The sequence below is a fragment of the Mirounga leonina genome, unplaced genomic scaffold, assembly GCF_011800145.1.
Source record: "Mirounga leonina isolate KUSES-001 unplaced genomic scaffold, KU_Mleo_1.0 Mir_201, whole genome shotgun sequence".
Taxonomy (NCBI): Eukaryota; Metazoa; Chordata; class Mammalia; order Carnivora; family Phocidae; genus Mirounga; species Mirounga leonina.
The window spans coordinates 25,610,547-25,631,536 of record NW_023270504.1 but is presented as its reverse complement, the minus strand read 5'-3'; the positions used below and the strand labels follow the sequence as shown (position 1 = coordinate 25,631,536).

The 20,990-nt window shown below is 40.6% G+C and overlaps 1 protein-coding gene across 1 annotated transcript in view; it reads right to left on the bottom strand.

Moving 5' to 3' along the window:
• ANO2 (anoctamin 2) overlaps positions 1 to 20,990 on the bottom strand; it is a 361,482-nt gene that overhangs the window by 178,889 nt on the left and 161,603 nt on the right. The window contains exons 13-14 of the mRNA XM_035027854.1: positions 7,206 to 7,340; positions 862 to 1,022 (exon numbers count right to left, since the gene is read on the bottom strand). Of these exons, the coding sequence (XP_034883745.1) occupies positions 862 to 1,022; positions 7,206 to 7,340 (296 nt within the window). The remainder of the gene's footprint in view (positions 1 to 861; positions 1,023 to 7,205; positions 7,341 to 20,990) is intronic.

Sequence of the window (20,990 nt, the reverse complement as noted above, 5' to 3'; positions counted from 1 at the left end):
CCTGCTGTTCTGTGATCCAATGGGGAAACTAAGGGCCTGCATATCCAATGATGAGTAAAAAGTGAAAGTCAGGTGACTACTCAAGATGGGCTGAAACATGTAGACTTTGTTCCTTGTATGATACATGTGGGTGTGTCTCCTTGGAAATGTCCAGTTACCACAGGGGTTATTATTCTAGGTTATTCCATTCCAGTTTGTGAATAGAAAGAGAGAGAGAGTGTGTGTGTGTGTGTTTATGGTCAGATGACTACGGCCAGAGAAAGTTTATTACCCTAATACTCTGGGGGTAAAGGGAGAAGAAGGAAAATGAAGGAACTATCTGTTCTCTCCTTCACAAATCCCTTTGGTGGAAATACTGAAAACACTACTCTGGCATTAAGTAAAATCTCCACCGTCTGCACTCATGGTGTCCCGGAAATTGCACAGAACCTGGAGTCAGGAGATCAGATTTGGGCCCACCTTCACCACCAGCGAACTCTGTGGCCATAGCAGTCACCCCACCACTCTGAGTGTTATAGTGACTATCTGTGACTTTACACATCTTAGCAGATATACCTGGAGTGCCTTATGGGTGTGCTAGGGATTTGCATTGGTTCAAATTCTGAATAAAGCATACATGAGATTAGCACAAGATTAATATCCTCTATGTTTTTAAAAAATATATAAAGCCAAGGAGGATATTCCTAGTTCTATTCACACATAGAAGTAAAAGAGAAAAAGCTATTGTCCCTAAAATACTTCTTGAGGTATGAGGACTAAATACTAAAGGGCATAAATCAAAGGATATGGGCTTTAGAGCATGGTCACTGTACCCATTTAAAGGTATCACCAAAATAAGCAAGGTTCATGATAACCACTTACCCCATAGAGCCATGAAGATGGAGAAGAAGACGGTGGCAGGGTTGTCAAACAGGTGGCTTGCCTTTGCCGTACCACAGGCTGAGCTGAGGTTCCAGTAATCACAGGACTTGTCGCACAGGGGACACATGGTGAAGGCATTCTGCTGGTCACACATCTCTTTGCTGCAGTAGAGAGAGGCTGCTGGGTCAAGTGGAGCTCGAGTAGGACCCACCCCAAGCAAATCACCCTAAAAACATCCCCCACTTCCAAATCCATGGCGGAGCTGATCAACTCCAAAAGTGGGGTGTGTTAAAGACGTTGAATTCTTTACCATGAGAGCATTACTCCTGTATTTTGTCAAAGAAGTGGGTGGGCCACTGCTGAGGTACAGATCCTATCACTAGGAGTGTCCTAACAGAAAATCAGTGAGCATCTGCCAGAGATGTTGTACACTGCATGATGCTTTATAAAGTCCCTTCAAAATGCACTGAGTCTAAAAGGTTGGTGGGAGTACCACCAACTATGAATCCGTCACTTGTCTGAAGTTAGGTTTCACCATCTTCATGCAAGCTCAGGCTGTCTCATTAAAGCCTACTGGCTGCCTCACAAACATGTGAGACCTGGTCACAAGGAGAGGCAAATACAAGAGTGTGATTGGATCAACACAATCTCTTACTTCTCAAGGAGAAGCCATGTGGAGAAGAATGGAGTCAGAGCTGGGTTGGAAGCCCCTTTCTAAGTGCATCAGCTGCATAACCATTTGTAGAATGGGAATTAATAACCTCAGCCTAATAATAATGATCTAAACCATGAAATGGGATTAGGGGGAATGGAAGAATAAAGTAAATTCTTCCAAAGTCTAGGTTCTATGATACTTATAGAGTCAAAAAAACGTTAGCTATATTCTAACCTATTCTCAGTATATTTCTATTTAGTGGACTAATGAATATAGTTGAAATTCCATTCACTCTTTAGGTGATTAGCTAGATCCAATAAATTCAGGCTCATATGAGTGCTTGCAAATGAGAACCAAAGAACAACCAGCCCTAATCGGCTTCCCTACTGTCCCTCCACACTACATATTGGTAGGAAAATGAATGAACTCATCACTCTGGTGTGTAATATTTCCCCAGGGGAATGGATAGATGGTGAAGTTCACTGTTTGGGAGAACAGGGTGGAGAACTCAAGATTTCACGAAAATGAAGCATCGGCTGTTCTCACAGAGCTGCTGGAGACACACACAGTCATGGGGAGGCAGGGGGTCCTACTCTGAAAACCGCCGCTGTGTTTCCTCCGGAAAGGGACAGCAGAGGGCACTACAGAGCATGGCTGACAAGTGGGAGGACATTGCCAGGGTCAGCCGACTGGTACCCTGTGTGCTAAAGCAAGTGCTTAGATGAAAGCCAGAAGTCAAGGGATGCCTGGGCCCAGCTCCCCTTCATTAAGAAGATGAAGGGTTTTCCTGAGGGCTGTCACCGTCTTTCAAGTCCCGGCTTTCAGGCTTGTTTTTAATGAGCTATTAAGCCCAAAACCAAGAAAGGCCATTCTGTGTGAGAGAATGGAAACTCTAGGTCTCTGAGAGTATATCCTCATTCCTCCACTGACTCGCTGCTAAGCTCTCCATTGGCAAGTGTCAACAGCAGTGACTCATTCACAATGACAATATTACATAGTAACATCTTAATAGTAAGTTCAGCCGTGCTGGTTTCACTTGGGCACGTTCCTATGGGTAACCGGAGAGCAAGGTTTATTCTAAGTCTTCTGGGTCCAACAATGTCCCCTGTATCGTTGAGGAGGAGTCACTACTTTCAGAGAGGAGAGTCCCCTCTTAGAAAACAGATTCACACAGGAAACTGTTGGTCTTTATAAATTATAGTAAGGAGCTGTGCTTTTAAGCCATGACTGAGAACATATAAGTTCCTTGGTGCTGCCCTTCAAATATGTGTGTCAGGGACATCACTTTGTTGTTTGGGGCTTTTTTTTTTTTTTTTTGAACACATAGACTTGGGGAAGGGATAATCCCTAGCCAACCTAATCCTAATCAAAACTAGTCAGTGCTAAAATGTCAGGAATCAAAAAGTGTTAGCAAACCAGCTAACAAAGTGCAAAGCACTTTGAAACATAAGTGCTGTGTCAGTTATTGGCTTTACAATGGGAGGACAGTCAACTACCAATCATTTGTACAAAATGGCAGCCACTATCGCATGGATACTCCCCAAATCATTTAAACTTGAAATCACAATGCTTTATAGGTATAGGGTCGTTTTGTTTGTTTATTTGTCTGTTTGATGCAAGCCATTTGAACAGAATTCTGGAGAAATTCTGCCTCAGGATGATATTAAAATGACTTTGTGTTCCCTGAGAGAGGATGCCTCTCTAGACAAGGCTGAAAGAGAAGCGGAAAGGTGAGGGAAGCTCAGCTAAAACTGAAATCACATCTGGGTTTTTCACTAGCTGCACAATCCACGGATTTCTAGTTAGAACCAACTGTGGCTATAAATCAAATGCTGTATTTCTTCAGTCTATTATTTTCTCTAGAAAGCACAAGAAGGTTGATAAATGGCCTGGCAGTCAGCTGAACCAGGACTCCAAAGTGAGTGGTGTTTTTAGTCAGTAACTCGTTGCTCATAAGTTTGGTGATACAGGGCTGTGCTTGCACAAAGGGAGATGGTGCAACATGGGAATTATTCCAGAAATTCAGACACAGCATCTGCTATTAAGGTCTCAGACCAAGGTAATCATTTTTTTTCAAGATGGTTTAGATCAATCAGCTTTTTTTTTAGCTTTTTTTAATGCTCCAGGCTTTCCTACCCATGTAAGCCAATGCCTAATAAATAGAACCAATCCTTTGGTAAGTAGAGAAAAGTTCTATAGATGTATCATGCACATATGGAATTATTACTCATAAGTGATATTTGTATTCATATATCCAAGTTGCTGGTGATAAAAGGTACCATTTAAACTTCCACATAATGTAAATTTTCTGCTTTTGATATTGTTATATGAGACATAACTATTATGTTATATGGTTATATGAGACATAGGTTATATGAGACATAACCATGAGGGGAAATTGGATGAAGGGCATGGTGGGCCCCTTTGTACTATCTTCCTATTAATCTATAATGTTTTCAAAATACAGCATTTTTAAAAATTATACATAGATAATAAATTCCAGGCTTAGTGTCAAAATTAGAAACCTCTAAAGTAACCCCAGGAATGGTACAAGTTTTTAATCATGCTTAGGAGTGGCTGACAGACATAGATCCCGGAAGAGTATGAATTTGTTTAGATTCAGCATTGGGACTTAAAGACTATTCTTTTGTTGATAGGGAGTGGTATTTTATGAGTTTTCGTCAAGCCCATCGAGCTTGGATTTTTGACGGCTATCTAATTATGATTAAAGAGCAGTTCTTTTAAAAAAATTCTTCATAATACACATAAGTGAGGAAGATGTAAATAATAGAAAAAAATTATCACACCCCACCCTGAGTCTGAAAATCCAACAACCAAAATTTCAGCTTTAAAACAGTCAATTTCAAACTTTTTTGACTGTGACCTACAGTTTAAAAACAATCTTTTCCATCAGATTCCAGTATGCAAATACATACATACTCTCTCTCTTCCCCATAAACATATTATATAGCCAAATAAAATCTCATGGAACAATACCCATACTTCCTTCTTGTGATGAATACTAATATTATATTTCATTCTACTCTATCCTATCTTATTCTAGTTCATTTAAAATGTAACCATTCAACTGATCCTGTGATCCACTAATGGGCTGCTATACATAGTTTGTGAAACACTACACACTCTGACAGGTAAGAAGAGACATCTGCAGTGATAATGATCATCACATTTCTCATCCATATATACCTGCATATACATGAATGCATGCGCATAGATATATATTTTTCAATATGTGTAGACCATGGTCATTTTCAGCTACATGGTCCCTGTTGCATGTATTCCCATATGGGGAACCAAGGCACAAGTTCTAAATCCCAATGTAAGCGAGCACACTGATGGCCCACCCTCTACCCTGGCACTAGCTCTCTAAGCACAGTGTAGAGTTTTCTAGTTTGGATCAATCTGAGGCCCAGCTCTCTAGGGATCAAACTGGGCAAGAGACACATGGGAGCTATGTTTTCTGAGAAAGTACCAGGTAAGGCCAGTTGAAACTACTTGGCTGCTAGGGAGGATATGAACCTTCTGGGAGACTTCACATCTTATGGGCAAAAGCAAAGACTTTGGAGCAGGAGGCAATTGAGGTCAAGTCACAACCCTGACAATTATTAGTTGCTGAAGTTGGACAAGTTATATGACGGCACTTAGCATCAATTTCTCCAACTCTGTTAGGTGAAAATAATACCAATCTCACAGTTTACAACCATGATCTCTACAGGATCAAAGAGACAAGTACCTAACAAACACCCAGCACCATACCTGGCACAAGGTAGGCATTTGGCAAGTATTAGTTTTTCCCTCATGCTAGATGGCCTGAGGAAGGCAGAACCTCAACCATATATGTTGTGTGATGGTCCCAGAATTCCCAGTCAAACACTGGGCAGTTGGTACCGGAGTTTTACACACAAAAATATCCAAACCAGACAAAGGTTATTTAGCTTTATTCTAACTACTGGCAACACCAACTCCAGTTTCTAATTTACAAGACCATTTCTATAGATTAACATGGCCGCAAGAAGAGATACCTGGTTCCTGCCATTGGAGAAACCCTTTTCTCAAAGGAGCCCAGCTCTTGGTCCTTTCTTCAGGATGGCCATTACTTCCTCCAACTATAGTGGACACCCACAGTCTGCCCAGTATCCTCATCCACCTGGATACTGAGGGAACATCCTGTTGGTACAGCATGATCCTGCCCCAGAGCCACAACTGTGGGCCCAGAGCCTCCACCCTAATCCAAAATGAGCCAATAGGCCTTTTTCATTTGGAACCAATTCAAGAAAAAGCTCTACGATACAACATCCATGAGCTATTAGTAGGAATGTTTACATCCAATGGAGAAAATCTGTAATGAAACAAATACAAGAAAGAACCAGAGATGGGAGATAAATAGGAGTCCCTATTTCCATTGGTCCTTAGGCTAGTCACACGCCTGACACTGCGTTCCCTGACACACCCCAGAATCCTTATAATAAATTCCTTTTTTTTTTTTTTTTGCTTCAGCTAGTTCATGTTGCATTTCTATCACTTGCAACTGAAAAAGTATTAAAATACATTAACCATGCTTCGGTTTTCAAGGACAGTGCTGAAGATGGCAAGGGATTTAAATGCTAAATATGTTAAGTGTCTCTTTCGTCACTTGTACTTTATTTCCACATATGTTGATTCCTTCAACAATTATTTATTAATATTCTATTATGTGCCAAACATCGTCTCCTTGAATCCTCACAACAACATCACAAGGTATGGGTTATTATCACTATTTATAGCCAAGGGAAGGAAGACTTGGGGAGTTAACTATCCAGTCTTACAGCTAATATGTAATGCTGTCTATCCTAAAGGATGCTATTTTTTTTTTTTTGAGAGAGAGAGAGAGAGAGAAAGAGGAGAGAGCATGAGTGGGGGTGGGGGGAGAATGACGGAAGGGAAAGAGAAAATCTGAAGCAGGCTCCATGGCCAACACGGAGCCCAACATGGGGCTTGATCTCATGACTCTGAGATCATGACCTGAGCCAAAATCGAGAGTCAGATGCTTAACCAACTAAGCCACCCTGCAGCCCGAGTATGCTATTTTTAAGTGCTTATATTCTTTGTAGGCTCTCTTTTCACCATAAGGACCAGACTTTGTTCCATCTCTTGGCTCTCCAAGAACCCCACCATGGGGCCTGTCACCTGCAGTTTCTGACTTCCTGAACCAGAGGCTGAGCCCCCTCAGTTCCAGAGCTGCCTGCTTCTGTGGACAGCCTCACAGCATTTTACCCCAACAGTGTTTGACCATATCGACATGTGATCACTACCCAATGCCACTCAACATTTCCTGCCTCGGGTCTTAGGGGAAACCAGAGAAAAAAGTCGTGAAGTTGAGGGGAAAATGCGTTTCTCCGGCATGGGTTTTTTCATCAGGTAGAATCCACTTGCCCGTATCAAACTCTAGCCCTGGAGAAGAGCCTAACTAGGAAAGGAAGGGAGCCATCCCCAGCAGGCTCTGAAGCCATTCCCAGACTCTGTAGTTCCCAGATCTGTCTCTGGAGGGAGGTTATGTGTGTAGTAAGGGGAGGAGAGAATAGAGGGTAAGGACTTTGGAAGGAAGCATGTGAACTGTACTCACAACTGGGATGAAACTCCAAAGTACTGCCATGTGGGAACTGAAGCTTTTTCTTTAAAACCCTCTCACCTGGGAATATCTTCTTCGATTGTTGCACATCCGTAAAGAAACACGATCACTCCAATTACAGAAGATGGAATGAGGAATGATGTATATAATCCCAGCCAGGCAAAATATAGTCCAATTTTTTCTCCAAAATACTTTCTGAAAAAGAAAGAATATCGCAACACATATTGAGAACACCATAAACTTCCCCCATTTCTGTTTATTCTAAACCTGACAAGTAAACGAAAAGAGATGGAAGTTAGATGGCGCAAGAGGGATCAGCACAAAGAACTGGTCTCTTCCACTATGAATTACATTCCCTGGGAATCACTCACACACACTCACACACATACACACACACCAGAGAATCCTGGTTATTCACGTGAACTAGCCCCAAGAAGGAATCCAGCCCTAACAGCAAACTGAAAGTAGACCATACATTTTGGCATCTTTACCAGACAAACATAAGTAACACATCATCATCTCATGAGTACCGTAACCCACAGAAAAACACCTTTTCAGAACTTCATTATGTGAAAAAAACACAAATTATCTAGGTGGGCATGCGTACTTATGTACACAAACCATAAAACTCAGAAAAATGACTAGAAGCATTTTGGTAAAATATTAGCAATGGTTTCTTTAGCTGATGGGATGATGGGTGGTTTTTATTTCTTTATTTTTTACGTTTCTGCAATTTTAAACTCTCTACTTTGTTAATGAATTAATTCTATAATTTAAAAAATTCTTTTAGAGAGAAAATTAACAAGCCATTTTTTTGATCTCTAGAGTTCAGGAAGTTAGTAAATTGTCACACTAAGTCTCTAAAAAGGGATTTTTCCTTTAAATAAATATTGGTGATGGACACTTGACAAGAAAAATACAAACCACAGAGAAACTGTATATTTTATTTCTCAAGAGGCTATGACATAAAACACAGGAGGGAAATGGGAGTGCAGCCCACTCTTTGATGTGAGGACAAAAAAATAAGAACAGTGAATTTAATCTATTTATCCACTACCAAAGGTGCTGCTCCCACCTAGGATATAGACAATGGCAAGAAAATGTGGCTTCCACCCTAGCAACAAGAAAAATCCAGATAATCTGTGACATCAAACTTTCCTTGAACCCATCATAGAATGGAGGCTACAAGGTAATCATGTGAACTGAATTAAAAAAAAAAAAATGACAAGCCCCTCCAAGGAAAATGGGACATGAAAACACTTTCAGATTTGGCAGAGCACAGGAGAAAAGGGCAGTACAAAGAAAAAGATATAATCTTGTAAATTCTGAAAGGCTGAGTATAGGTTAGCATGACAGATTACAATAACTAAGAGCTCCAGACACAAGAGGGGCTTGCAGTCCTTCATAAGATCCCAGCCAATGACCACCACCTGGTACTCATAAGGAGGGTAATGGGCAAGGTAGGAAACTGGAAAGGGCCTCTTTATTGAAGAGGAGTGTGGAAGCACACTCATCTCCCAGGCCCATCTCTCATTCAAATCACTGAGTGAAAAGGATCAGCAGTCTGCTCTGGGAGAGGGGCAGGAGAGAGGATAATATCCTAGGGCCTATCATATATGTAATTGAAGCCCCAGGAAGATTAAAAGAAAGAAGACAGAAGAAATATCTGAATGGATTATGGCTAAAAAATTTCCAAAATTAATCAAAAACAACAAAACATAGGTCTAAGAACTCCAGAGAACCCCAAGCAGAATAAATATAAAAACAAAAACAGAAACCTACACACTGAGACATACCAAAATCAAATCTGAAAAACAAAGATAGAAAATCTTTAATTAAGCTGGAGTGAGGGTGTTGTTGGGGAGGGGAAGATGAGAAAGGGAGGATATTATATGCAAAGGAACAAAGATAAGATTTACAGCCAATTTCTTGGCAGAAACTATGCAAGCCAGAAGATAATAGAGTGACAACCTTAAAGTATGGAAAGAAAAAACAAACAAACAAAAAAAAAACAGTCAACCCAAAATACTCTCCCATGGGGATAAAACTAGTTCTTTGGAAGCCAAAAACTATCTTAGGTATTACAGTGGTTTTTAGGTCTCCAAAGTGCCACAGAACATAAACAGATATACAGTATATACGTGGTATTAAATTTCATGGAGGAAAGCAATAATAGAAAAAAGGCAGAGAAACATTGGTATCAAGCAAAAATAGTGATGATGTCGTATGGTGTTTATAACATATATAGGAGTAGGACAATAATAGCACAAAAGATAGGAGAGAGGAAACTGAGAGAGAGTATTGGAAGGCCCTTACCCAGGATGTGAAATGATATAATATTATTTTAAAATAGAATGTGTTAAGTTAAAGATGGATTCTGTAAACCCTAGAACAACCACTGAATTTTAAAAATAGGTATAATTAACAGACCAAAATTGGAGATGAAATGGAACCATTAAATATACTCATTTGCAAAGAAGTCATGAAAAGAGGAAAAACAGAAACAAACTACATATAAAACAAATAGAAAACAAATAGTAAGGTGGTAGTTTTAAAATATAAATATATTAATGATAACCAATGTAAACATACAAGAAACCCACTTTTATTATAAAGGCCTATATAGAAGAAAAGTAAAGAAATGAAAAAAGATATATCATGCAATCATGAATCAAAAGGAAGCTGGGACATATAAAGACTTCTGAACAAAGAACGTTACCTGGGATAAAGAGGCAGATCAATTAATGACAACATGGTCAACTCATTAAGAAGGCCTGATAATCCTAAATGCATACAGTAAAATGCACAGATCATTTGCATACATCAAAATACATACAATAAAAATGGACAGAACTAAAAGGATGAATAGACAAATTCTCAAGTATAAATTGGAGACTTCAACACTTCTCTCTCAAGTAATGGAGAAAACAAGGAGACATAAAATCAGTAAGGACATAGAAGTCACTACAAACCAACTTGACCTAATTGACATGTATAGAACAGTCCACTAAACAGCAGAAAATACATTCTTTTCAACACACATTCACCAAGATAGTCCATATTCTGAGTTATAAAGCTAATCTAACAAATCTAAAAGATTGAAGAAATAAAAATTTTATTCTCTGACCACAATTAAGTTAAACTAAAAATCAATAGCAGAAAGATATCTGAAAATATCCATAAATATTTGGAAATTAAACAACACCCATCCAAATAACCCAAAGAAAGGTCAACAAAGAAATAAAAAAGGAAATTAGAAAGTATTTTCAATTGAGTGAAAAGGAAAACACAACATATCAAAAGTTGTGGGATGCCTTTAAAGCAATACTTAGAAATTTATAACATTGAATATTTGTACTAACATAAGAAAGCTCTGAATCAATAATCTAAGCTTGCACTTCTACTAGAAAAAGAAGAAACTCAATCCAAAGCAAACAGAAGGAAAGAAATAATAAGGTGGGGAGCAGAGATCAGTGAGAATGAAAATAGAAAAACCATAAATAAAGTCAATGAAAACAAAAGCTGGTTGTTTGACAGGGTCCATAAAATTGATTAAATGTTTAGTCAGACTAATCAAGAAGATGAAAGATAAAACACCAGTTCCCAATATGGGGACTGAAAGAAGGGACATCACTACAGTTCCTATTTCCATGACCATGTGATACTGTTAGCTGCCTCCTCATGGGTGTTCATCTTGCCTTCCCCTCCAGGCTACATTTCCTACCTCTGGAAGAAGAGCGGGGAACAGAGAAGGTAGGAGAGACATAAGACATAACAAACACAAACTGTCCTAGTGCTCTTGTCTTGACCAACTCATTTGGCTCCACTTTTAATTCTCACGACATCTTTTCCAGGTGAGGAAATGGAAGCTCTCTGGATAGAAGGACTTGTCCAAGGTCACATGGCTCGTGGATGGCAAAGCAAGCATTTGGTCCCTCGTCATCTGACCCCTCCATGTCTAGTGCTCTTGCCAGGATAGCAACAGCAGTCATAGGGACTGAAATTTATTGGGGGCTGATTCTTTGCCAAGCTCTGTTCTAAGAAGATTCTAAATACTGTCTCATTTTTTTAGTCCACACAACTCTATGAGGTAGTATGCTATTATCCTCCAATTATAGATGAAGAAAGGATGTACAAAAAGATTAACCCAAGGTCACATGGCTAGTAAGAAAGAAGATACAAGATTCAAATTCAGTGAGGCTACCTTGAGATAGATTCCAGCTCTTAAGATTCCTCCACAGTATACCAACTTATAGAAGGGACTTAAAGAAGGGAAGGAAATGGTTGGGCAGGGGACATGCCCAGGGAAAATTTGCTGAGTTGGAGAAAGACAGCACATAGCTACCTATCCATACTCTGTCCCCTGCCATGTTCTCATGTTTTTCCCAGCTCTGAAACCAGACCACCACAGCATCCCATCTGAGGCATTCAGCCATTCAGAGACCTAAGATTTCCCTGACTACTCTCTTAACCCATAAAATCTACAAATCTTTTCTCCTGTTGCTTCCCAGGTTTATGCTTACAGAGCTGATCTGATAAATTAAACTTCACTAGAGTACTTTGTCACTTCTTCCAGGAAAGGAATTACATTTCAAGCTTTATGGAAACACAATACCTTCACCCCTTAAAGGAAGGGGGAGAATATTTTGAGGAGCTCTTCTAACTGTTCCACATAAGCAATTTACTCCTCTTTTTACCATAAAAGCACCGATGACCAGAAAGGTGGACAGGAAGCCTGAACACAGAGCCTAGATACCTTGAAAAGGAAGGTAGCAAGGTCAAAATGTATTAAGGTAAGAACAGATGAAACAAAGAAGGAAAAAGAATCAATTATGTCATTTAAGGGCAACAGTTTAGTAGTCAAAAATTCAGATGCCTTCAGGAACCAGGCAGGAAACACAAATGATCAAAGCAGGCCAAGCACGATCAATCATAGCAACTCCAGTGGAACACTAGAGGGCTTAGTTCTATCTACAGGGACCAGTAACTCAGCTCCAGCAGTCCTGGGAGACATGTGAGAAAATGGGACCAGTAATGCCAGATCCTACAATTTTCTAAGAAAAGCTGGAAATCTGTATTTCTCCTAATTTTTCGATGTTGGCAACTAATTCAACTGGGAAAAAAAAATGTGCAGGCCAAACAAAAACATCCAAGGACTGGACAATGTCTATGGGATATCAGCTGGTGCCTTCTCTGGTATAGCAGAGATCACAGAACAGGGGCTCTGGAGTGGGCAGAGCTGGCATGAATGTGCCCTCTGCTGTGTCCCACCTTTAGAAAAAGTCTTTCCACTTCTCTAAGCTTCATTTTCTTTCCATTTAATGTGAAAATGAAATGAGCAAGGTCTAGGAGGACACAGTAAGCAAGTAATGTTAAAAATTGTTGATGAGATTTATTCTAAAAATCCACATCATCTACTACATTAAAATGGAAAACTTCTGTTCATCAAATGGTACCATTAAGTGAGTAAAAAGACAGGCCAAGGAATAGGAAAAAAAAATATTATACAAATATTTGGACTTGTATCTGAATACATAAAGAATTTCTACAGATGAATATGATTTAGGAATCCAAGAGAAAAATGAGCAAAAGACTTTAAGGAACACTTCATTAAAAAGATACGCAAACAATGAATCATAGAACACTACATCAAAAACTAATGATGTACTGTATGGTGACTAACATAACATAATTTTAAAAATTATTTTAAAAAGAGTATTGAAAAAAAAAGATACCCAATTAAGGTGCCTGGGTGGCTCAGTCATTTAAGCATCCAACTCTTGATTCAGCCCAGGTCATGATCTCAGGGTTGTGAGATCAAGCCCTGTGTTGGGCTCCATGTGCTTAAGATTCTCCCTCCCCCTTTCTCTCTGCCCCTCCCCCCCCAAAAGATACCCAATTCACCAATAAACATATGAAAAGGTACTCAACTTTCCTAATCATCAAATCATCAGGAAAAGGCAAATGAAATCACAGTGCAATACCTAGTCAAGAAAATGATAAAAACGAAAAAGAGGAGAAATACCAAGTCTTGGCCAAATGCGGAGAAACTAGAATGCTCACACAGTGCAGGTGGGATGTGTACAGGTAGATCCACTTTGGGAAAACCACTGGGCAGTATCTACTACAGCTGAGCATGGGCATCCCCAATGATGCAACAAGTCTCTTCCTAAGTATATGCCCAACAGAAACACATACATGCACACTGAGAGACACATACAGGAACACTCACAGCAGCACTATCTATGATAGCCCCAAACTAGAAACCCCACAAATGCCTATAAGCAATAAAATGGATAAATACATTGTACTATATTTGCCCAATGGTGTATTATACAGCAATGGGAATGAACACCTTATAAGAACGTGCAACAATATGGATAAATCTCATCAACACAACATTGAGCAAAAGGAGTCATGCACTAAAGAATATATATATTTAATTATCCTGTTTATATAAAGTTGAAAAACAAAATAACTGTCCTAGAAGTCCAGATAGTAGTGCCAATCATATTCATTCTTCATCTGAGTACTAGTTGTATGGGTGTGTTCAGCTTGCAAAAATTCAGCAAGCTGTATATTTATTGTATATACATCTTTCTATAGGTATATTATACTTTGATTTTAAAATGGTTTCATTTTTAAATTTTTATTAATTTTTTTATTCGAGTGTAGTTGATATACTATGCTACATTAGTTTCAGGTGTAAAACAGTGATTCAACAAGTTTCAACATTATGCTATGCTTACCACAGTGTAGCTACCATCTGTCACCACACCATGTTATTACAGTATCATTGACTATACCTTATGCTATGCCTTTTATTCCTATGACTTATTCATTCCATAACTGGAAGCCTGTACCTCCCACTTGCCTTCATTCATTTTGCCCACACTCCCACTGGCAACCATCAGTTTGATCTCTGTGTTAACAGGTCTGATTCTGCTCTTTGTTTGTTTATATTCATTTGGGTTTTCTTTTTTTTTAGATTCCACATATGAGTGAAATCATATGGTATTTGTCTTTCTCATTCTAACTTATTTTGCTTAGCACAATATCCTTTAGGTCCATCCATGTTGTTGCAAATGGCAAAAAAAAAAAAAAAAAAAAAAAAAAAAAAAAAACCTCATCCTTTTTTATTGTTGTATAATATTCCGTGATACACCCCCACACACACACACACACACACACATACCACATCTTCCTATCCATTCGTCTATCAATGGACTCTTAGGTTGCTTCCACAACTTGGCTACTATAAATAATGCTGCAAAAACATAGGGGTACATATATCCTTTTCATTTTCTTTAGGTAAATGCCCAGTAGTGGAATTATTGGATCATTTGGTATTTCTGTTTTTAATTTCTTGAGGAAACTCCATAATGTTGTTAACCCACAGTGGCTGCACCAGTTTGCATACTCACCAACAGTGCACAAGGATTCCTTTTTCTCCACATTCTTGCCAACACTTATTATTTCTTATCTTTTTTATTTTAGCCATTCTCACAGGTGTGAGGTGATATCTCACTGTGGTTTCGATTTGCATTTCCCTGATGATTAGAGATATTGAACATATTGAACATCTTTTTATGCATCTTTTGGCCATTTGTACATCTTCTTTGGAAAAATGTTTATTTAGGTCCTCTGCCCATTTTTCAATTGGTTATTTATATTTTGGTGTTGTCTTTGGTCTTTATATATTTTGGATATTAACCCTTTATGAGATATATCATTTGCAAATATCTTCTCCCATTCAGTAGGTGGTCTTTTAGTTTTGTCAACTGTTTCCTTCACTTCGCAAAAGCTTTTTACATTGATCTAGTCCCAATAGTTTATTTTTGCTTTTGTTTCCCTTGCCTTAGGAGACATGTCTAGGAGATATGTCTAGAAAAATGTTGCTATGGCCAATGTCAGAGAAATTACTGCCTGTGCTCTCTTCTAGAATTTTTATGGTTTCAGGTCTCACATTTAGGTCTTTAATCCATTTTGAGTTTATTTTTATATATGGTGTTAGAAAGTGGTCTAGTTTCATTCTTATACATGTAGCTGTCCAGTTTTCCCAACCCCATTTACTGAAGAGACTCTCCTTTCCCCGTTGTATATTCTTGCTCCTTTGCCATAAATTAACTGACCATATAATCATGAGTTTATTTCTGGGCTCTCTATTCTGTTCCATTGATCTATGTGTCTATTTTTGTGCCTGTACCATACTGTTTTGATTACTATAGCCTCGTAGTATATATATTGATATCTGGAATTGTGATACCTCCCCTTTTGTTATTCTTTCACAAGACTGAAAGGATCATTCACCACAATCAAATGGGATTTATTCTGAGGATGCAAGAATGGTTCAATATTCACCAATAAATCAACATGACACACCTCATCAAAATGAAGGATAAAAACCATATGATCATATCAGCAGATGCAGAAAAAGCATTTGACAAAATATCAACATCCATTCATGATAAAAACTCTCAACAAAGTAGGGTTAGAGGGAACATACCTCAAAACCCACAGCTAACATCTTACTCAATAAAGAAAAACTGAGAGATTTTCTTCTAAGATGAGGAACAAGACAAGGATATCCATTCTCACCACTTTTATTTTTTTTTCCATTTTCACCACTTTTAAACACAGTACTGGAAGTCCTAGCCACAGCAATCAGACAAGAAAAAGAAATCAGAGGTACTGGTAAAGAAGTTGTCAACCTGTCACTATTTGCAGATGACATGATACTATATATAGAAAACCCTAAAGATTCTACAAAAAAACTACTAGAAATAATAAATGAATTCAGTGAAGCTTCAGGGTACTAAATTAATACCCAGAAATCAGCAGCACTTCTATACACTAATAACAAAGTAGCAAAAAGAGAAATTAAGAAAACAATTCCATTTACAATTGCACCAAAAAAAACCATAAACTTCACAGAAGAGGTAAAAGACCTATACTCCAAAAACTATAAAACTATAAAAGACCTATACTCCAAAAACTGTAAATTGAAGATGTCGCAAGCAAATGGAAAGATATTCCATGTTCATGGATTAAATGAATTAATGTTAAAATGTCCATATTACCCAAAGCAATCTACAGATTCAATGCAATCCCTATAAAAATACCAATAGCATTTTTCACAAAACTAGAACAAATAATACTAAAGTTTATATGGAACCACAAAAGACCCCATTAGACAAAGAAATCTTAAAATGATTTTAAAAAGACACCACATATTTTATAATCTGCAGGCCAACAGATTCCCTGAAGATCACCTTGTCCATTCTCTTGCCTTCGAGCCAGACAGCATATAATCCACATCAGGTGTACATGTCATTCAGGCCCAATCTGTCACAGACCTGAACAGGGAGTTTTCACCTTAATGAAGCACAGAAGGCCATGCTAACAAAAGACAAGACTTCCAGAACTAGACTGCCAGCCCTGAAATGCAAGGTTGGCATTTGGCTGGGTAGCCCAAGGCAGTGGTGGAGGTTGGATGCTGCTTACACCATTCCCGAGCATTCAGATCAGAAGCAGAGCAGACATGCCAGTAGGGCATGTTCCAGGGGAGTTCACCCTGTCAGCCAGAAAGGGGCAACTTCTGCTCTCAACTCCTGCCAAGCCTGCATCAGCCTGACAGGATAGCAAGCACAGCACCTTCCTTCCTGGTCTTACAAAAGCTCAGGCTTTCCTGGCCCCTCAGGAGACAGACTGTGGGCAGGTGCAGGGATGCCAAAGAGAAAGTTCAGAGCCTTTAATTAGAGTTCACAATGGCTGGTTCTCTGGAAGACAGCCTGGGAATCTTCTGTCCCAGGGACAGAAGAAGCTAGGCAAGCCAGCAAAGGCCTCTCCTTGGTGAAGCCATGAGATGGGGCCAATGTGGTTTCTGCCTTTTAAATTACCAATGTCCCTAACCTGTACCCTCAGCTCTTGGAAATAATGTAAGTGGACTACGGTTGTATAAGGGGTCAGCACTGGAGAGCAAGGGGAGAAATGCAACATTTATTCAGCATGTACCATATGCCAAGCTCTGGGTTAAGTGCTTTATACACAGTATGTCATTTAATGCTTGAAAACCTTACAAGGCAAGTTAAAAATTAGTGTTGGAATTAAGGTTAGATTCAGATAAGCAAAACAGTTAAAGATGACTTTTTTAAAGATTTTATTTATCACCCACCAGCAATGGAAACTATGATCTATAGATTTAGGATTTCTAGGACATCCTTGTACCAAGTAGACTGTTTCTGGGGCAAACAAGTGACATTTGAAAATCAAGCAGTCTCATCCTTTTGTTTGTTTCTTTGGGGAAAATACCTATATGGAAATCAAATCCTATTAAGACATGTATTTCTCACAGTGTTGATGCTCCAAAATAAAACTTAAACCATAAAAAAAAAGATTTTATTTATTTATTTGAGAGAGAGAATATGCACAAGAGAGAGCATGAGCAGGGTGAGGGGCAAAGGAAGAGGGAGAAGCAGGCTCCCCGCTGAGCAGGGAGCCCAACACAGGGCTCCATCCCAGGACCCCAGGATCATGACCTGAGCCGAAGGCAGATGCTTAACTGACTGAGCCACCCAGGCACTCTAAAGGTGACTTGGTTTTGTCAGGTTTTTAAAAAGTCTCCTTGGGATAAATATACAGTCAATTCAAGGCTCAAGCTCCCTGTCAGGATTGTCTTGCCCAGCTCAAGAAGCTCCCCCACCACCATCCCCTTTATGAGGTAGTATCCAGGTGAGGAAGAAGTGTGTGCATCCTTAGGATGGAAGAGGGGAGGGGGCTTCTGGGAATTGAGCCCTGAGCTGGTCCCAACTACTCAGTAGCTGAGCTGGGCTGGGTTGGCCCCCAGCATTGTGTGGGCATCCACCAGGGGGTGGCCAGGCCAGCAGGGTCCTACTGGGGCATCCAGCTGGCACCTAGAGCGTGTGCTGCCTCTTCCTTGTCCCAGCCGCAGCCTCTCCAAGGTAGGTGGTTCATGAGAACCTCTGGATCCTCCAAACTGTGTTTGTGGTCTGTGGGATGTAGGGGGCGCTGTTTCGGGCTCAGCCATTCCTAGTCAGCTCCCTAGGCAGCACCATGAATACTCTGACACCATGCTGGATGCTGGGCTCCTCCAAAGAATTTGTAATTTCCTCATGCTGCACTCTGAGATAGGAGGTGCAAACAAAACCTGGGCTCTAGGATTCACCCCCAAAATATCCAAGCACTTCCACTCCTCTTGCTTCCACCTCCCACTCCAGAACTGTCTGACCCCAAGGCAGGGAGGCACCAGAATAATGCCCTCTCAAATCTTACCCTTCTACACCTTTCTACTTCTCTCTTATAACAATCTTCCTTCATTGGAAAAGTTTATTTTCCTTTTCTGCCTGATGGGAATTTCCCCATGTCTTATCCCCACTACTCCCCACTCCCCACCCCATGCCCTCCCTTATCTTCCCTGGGGCTAGGAGAGGTAGGGGTGGGTAGCAGAAAGGTTGTTGGAAAAGAAACCCAAGAAGAGACTCTGTATCAAAAGGGACTTCAAACATTCTCTGTACAGATATACATTATAGTCTTTAAAGAATGGTGCTTATCAGTTTCTTTTCTTGGGACCCACAATCCCAAGACCCAAAGTACATGGTGCTTCTCTCCAGGGAGCACAGACATGCCCATGAGAAAGGGCCCAGGTCACAGGACGTCAGGTTCTCCAGGCCTCCCTTTATCCCACCTCCCAGCTTCTGCCTTCTGATCACTGGCCGGGAGATCCGGGGCCTGAACCCATCTCCAGGTGGGGGTCCCACTGATTGGGAAGCAGCAGCTGGATTGTCATCCCTCTATCAAAGCTGTCAGCAGGAGCCAGGCTGCCTCCCCCTCTGCTGGGCACAGGCCAGCAGACATAGTAGCTGGCTCCTCTGATCAGTAACGGAGGGCCAGGAGGCTCTCGGTTCTTAGCCCTCCCAGACAGGCCAAGAGAAGGCCTCCTTCTGAAAAGAACATTTTGCTAACATGGGGCAAATTCAGAAAGTAGAGTGCAGAAAGGGCTAGGCTTCAGGGCTGTGAAAACTGGGCTTGGCTCAAGTCCTGACATTAAGAGACAACACAGATGCCAGTTAATGGCATGGGAATGTTTCAGAAGTTCCAGAGGGGAAAAAATACTCCTTGGAATTAGAGCACACTACGTCCATGACACTCTCCTGTGCCACTTCTGTCAAGTGTCTCCCTCTCTCCTCCCAAGTCCTCTATTTTAAAAGGTTTCCAAATAAAGAACTACTCTATGAGGCCAGGGAAGCTGCAGGCCCAGGCCGAAGAGTCAGAATCAGCTGGGCTGGCGGGGCCCATCACAGGTCCCGCAAGCAGCAGATGTGTCTAGATGCGCAAACAGAACAGAAGACTGGGGAGAGCCAGGGACCAGAAGTTCCCGATGCCAAGCCCAAGGTCAAATAGAGAAGGGAGGTGCCAGTGACAGGTAGGTAAATTAGGTAGACAAAAAATCAGGGCTAGGAAAGCGAGTTAAAGTAGGAAAAACAAGGCAGGAAAAAAGCCAGAGCATTGGCAGGATCTTCCCCAGAACCCAGGAGAAATACTAAAGGCAAGTTCTGATCCTAGGTCTTTCCACTCATTTGTGGATTCCCCTCAGCAGTTGGGTAGATCTCTGTTATCAGCCATGCCTCCCCAGGCAAAAGAAGAAACAGATCACAAAATAAAATAAAATATCTCTATCTCTGATTGTTCACTTCATTCCAGGCACTCTGCTGAATGCTCTCATGCATTTTTTTCTCTTACAATCTTCACAAGAATCCTGTGAGTGAATACAGGGCTTGGCAAAAATGGTGTCCTTGTGTGAATGAAAAGGTTCCTTCCTCTGGGAATACATAGTACCACATCAAGGCACAAGGCTTGGAGAGAGTGTGGTGTAGATTCCAGCCCCCACTTGCCCTCTCAGCTGGGGAACTATGAGCAAGGCACAAAATTCACAAGTCTGTGAGCAGTCCTAGAAGTAGGCATTATGTCCCCATTTAATAGATGAAGGGATGAGAACTCAAAGGTCTAACACCTCACCCAAGTGGATGAAGCCACTAGGGTGTCGAGGCAATATTCAAACTCTAATCTGCTGAGGTCCAAAAGCCTCTGCTCTCAACTACCACGCCATACCACAAAGGAGAGAGGAGTGCCTTTCAGGAAGCCCTTCCAAGAGTCAACAGCAATGATGGTAGATTCCCAGTGGCCCTAAAATAGTCAAGAAGCTTCATTCCCCGGGGGCGCCTGGGTGGCTCAGTCATTAAGCGTCTGCCTTTGGCTCAGGTCATGATCCCAGGGTCCTGGGATGGAGCCCTGCATCGGGCTCCCTGCTCAGCGGGAAGCCTGCTTCTCCCTCTCCCACTCTCCCTGCTTGTGTTCCCTCTCTCACTGTCTCTCTCTCTGTCAAATAAATAAATAAAATCTTTAAAAAAAAAAAAAAAAAAAAGAAAGAAGCTTCATTCCCCAGCTGTGTGATTTGTCCCCAGTTCATGAGATGGAACTGTAGAAAAAAGCAAAATGATTGATATTCTTCCAGCTTGTTGGTTTCCAATCTCGCAATTCCACCAGCTGAACGGACACTTCCTCCATGGGTGGCTAAGTGTCTTGAGGTCAACACGGCCAAAGTGCAACTCTTGGTTTCTCTACCTCTCCTGCCACTCTTCAACTGTCCTCCCCAGTCTTCCGTATTTCAGGATACAGAACCACAATCCAAGTGCTCAGGACGAAAACATGGAAGACCACTGACTATTTATCACATTCCACATCCAATCCATCAGCAAATCCTATAGACTCTACTTTCAAAAATACACCAAACCCAACCATATCTCACCATCTCTACCACTCACATTC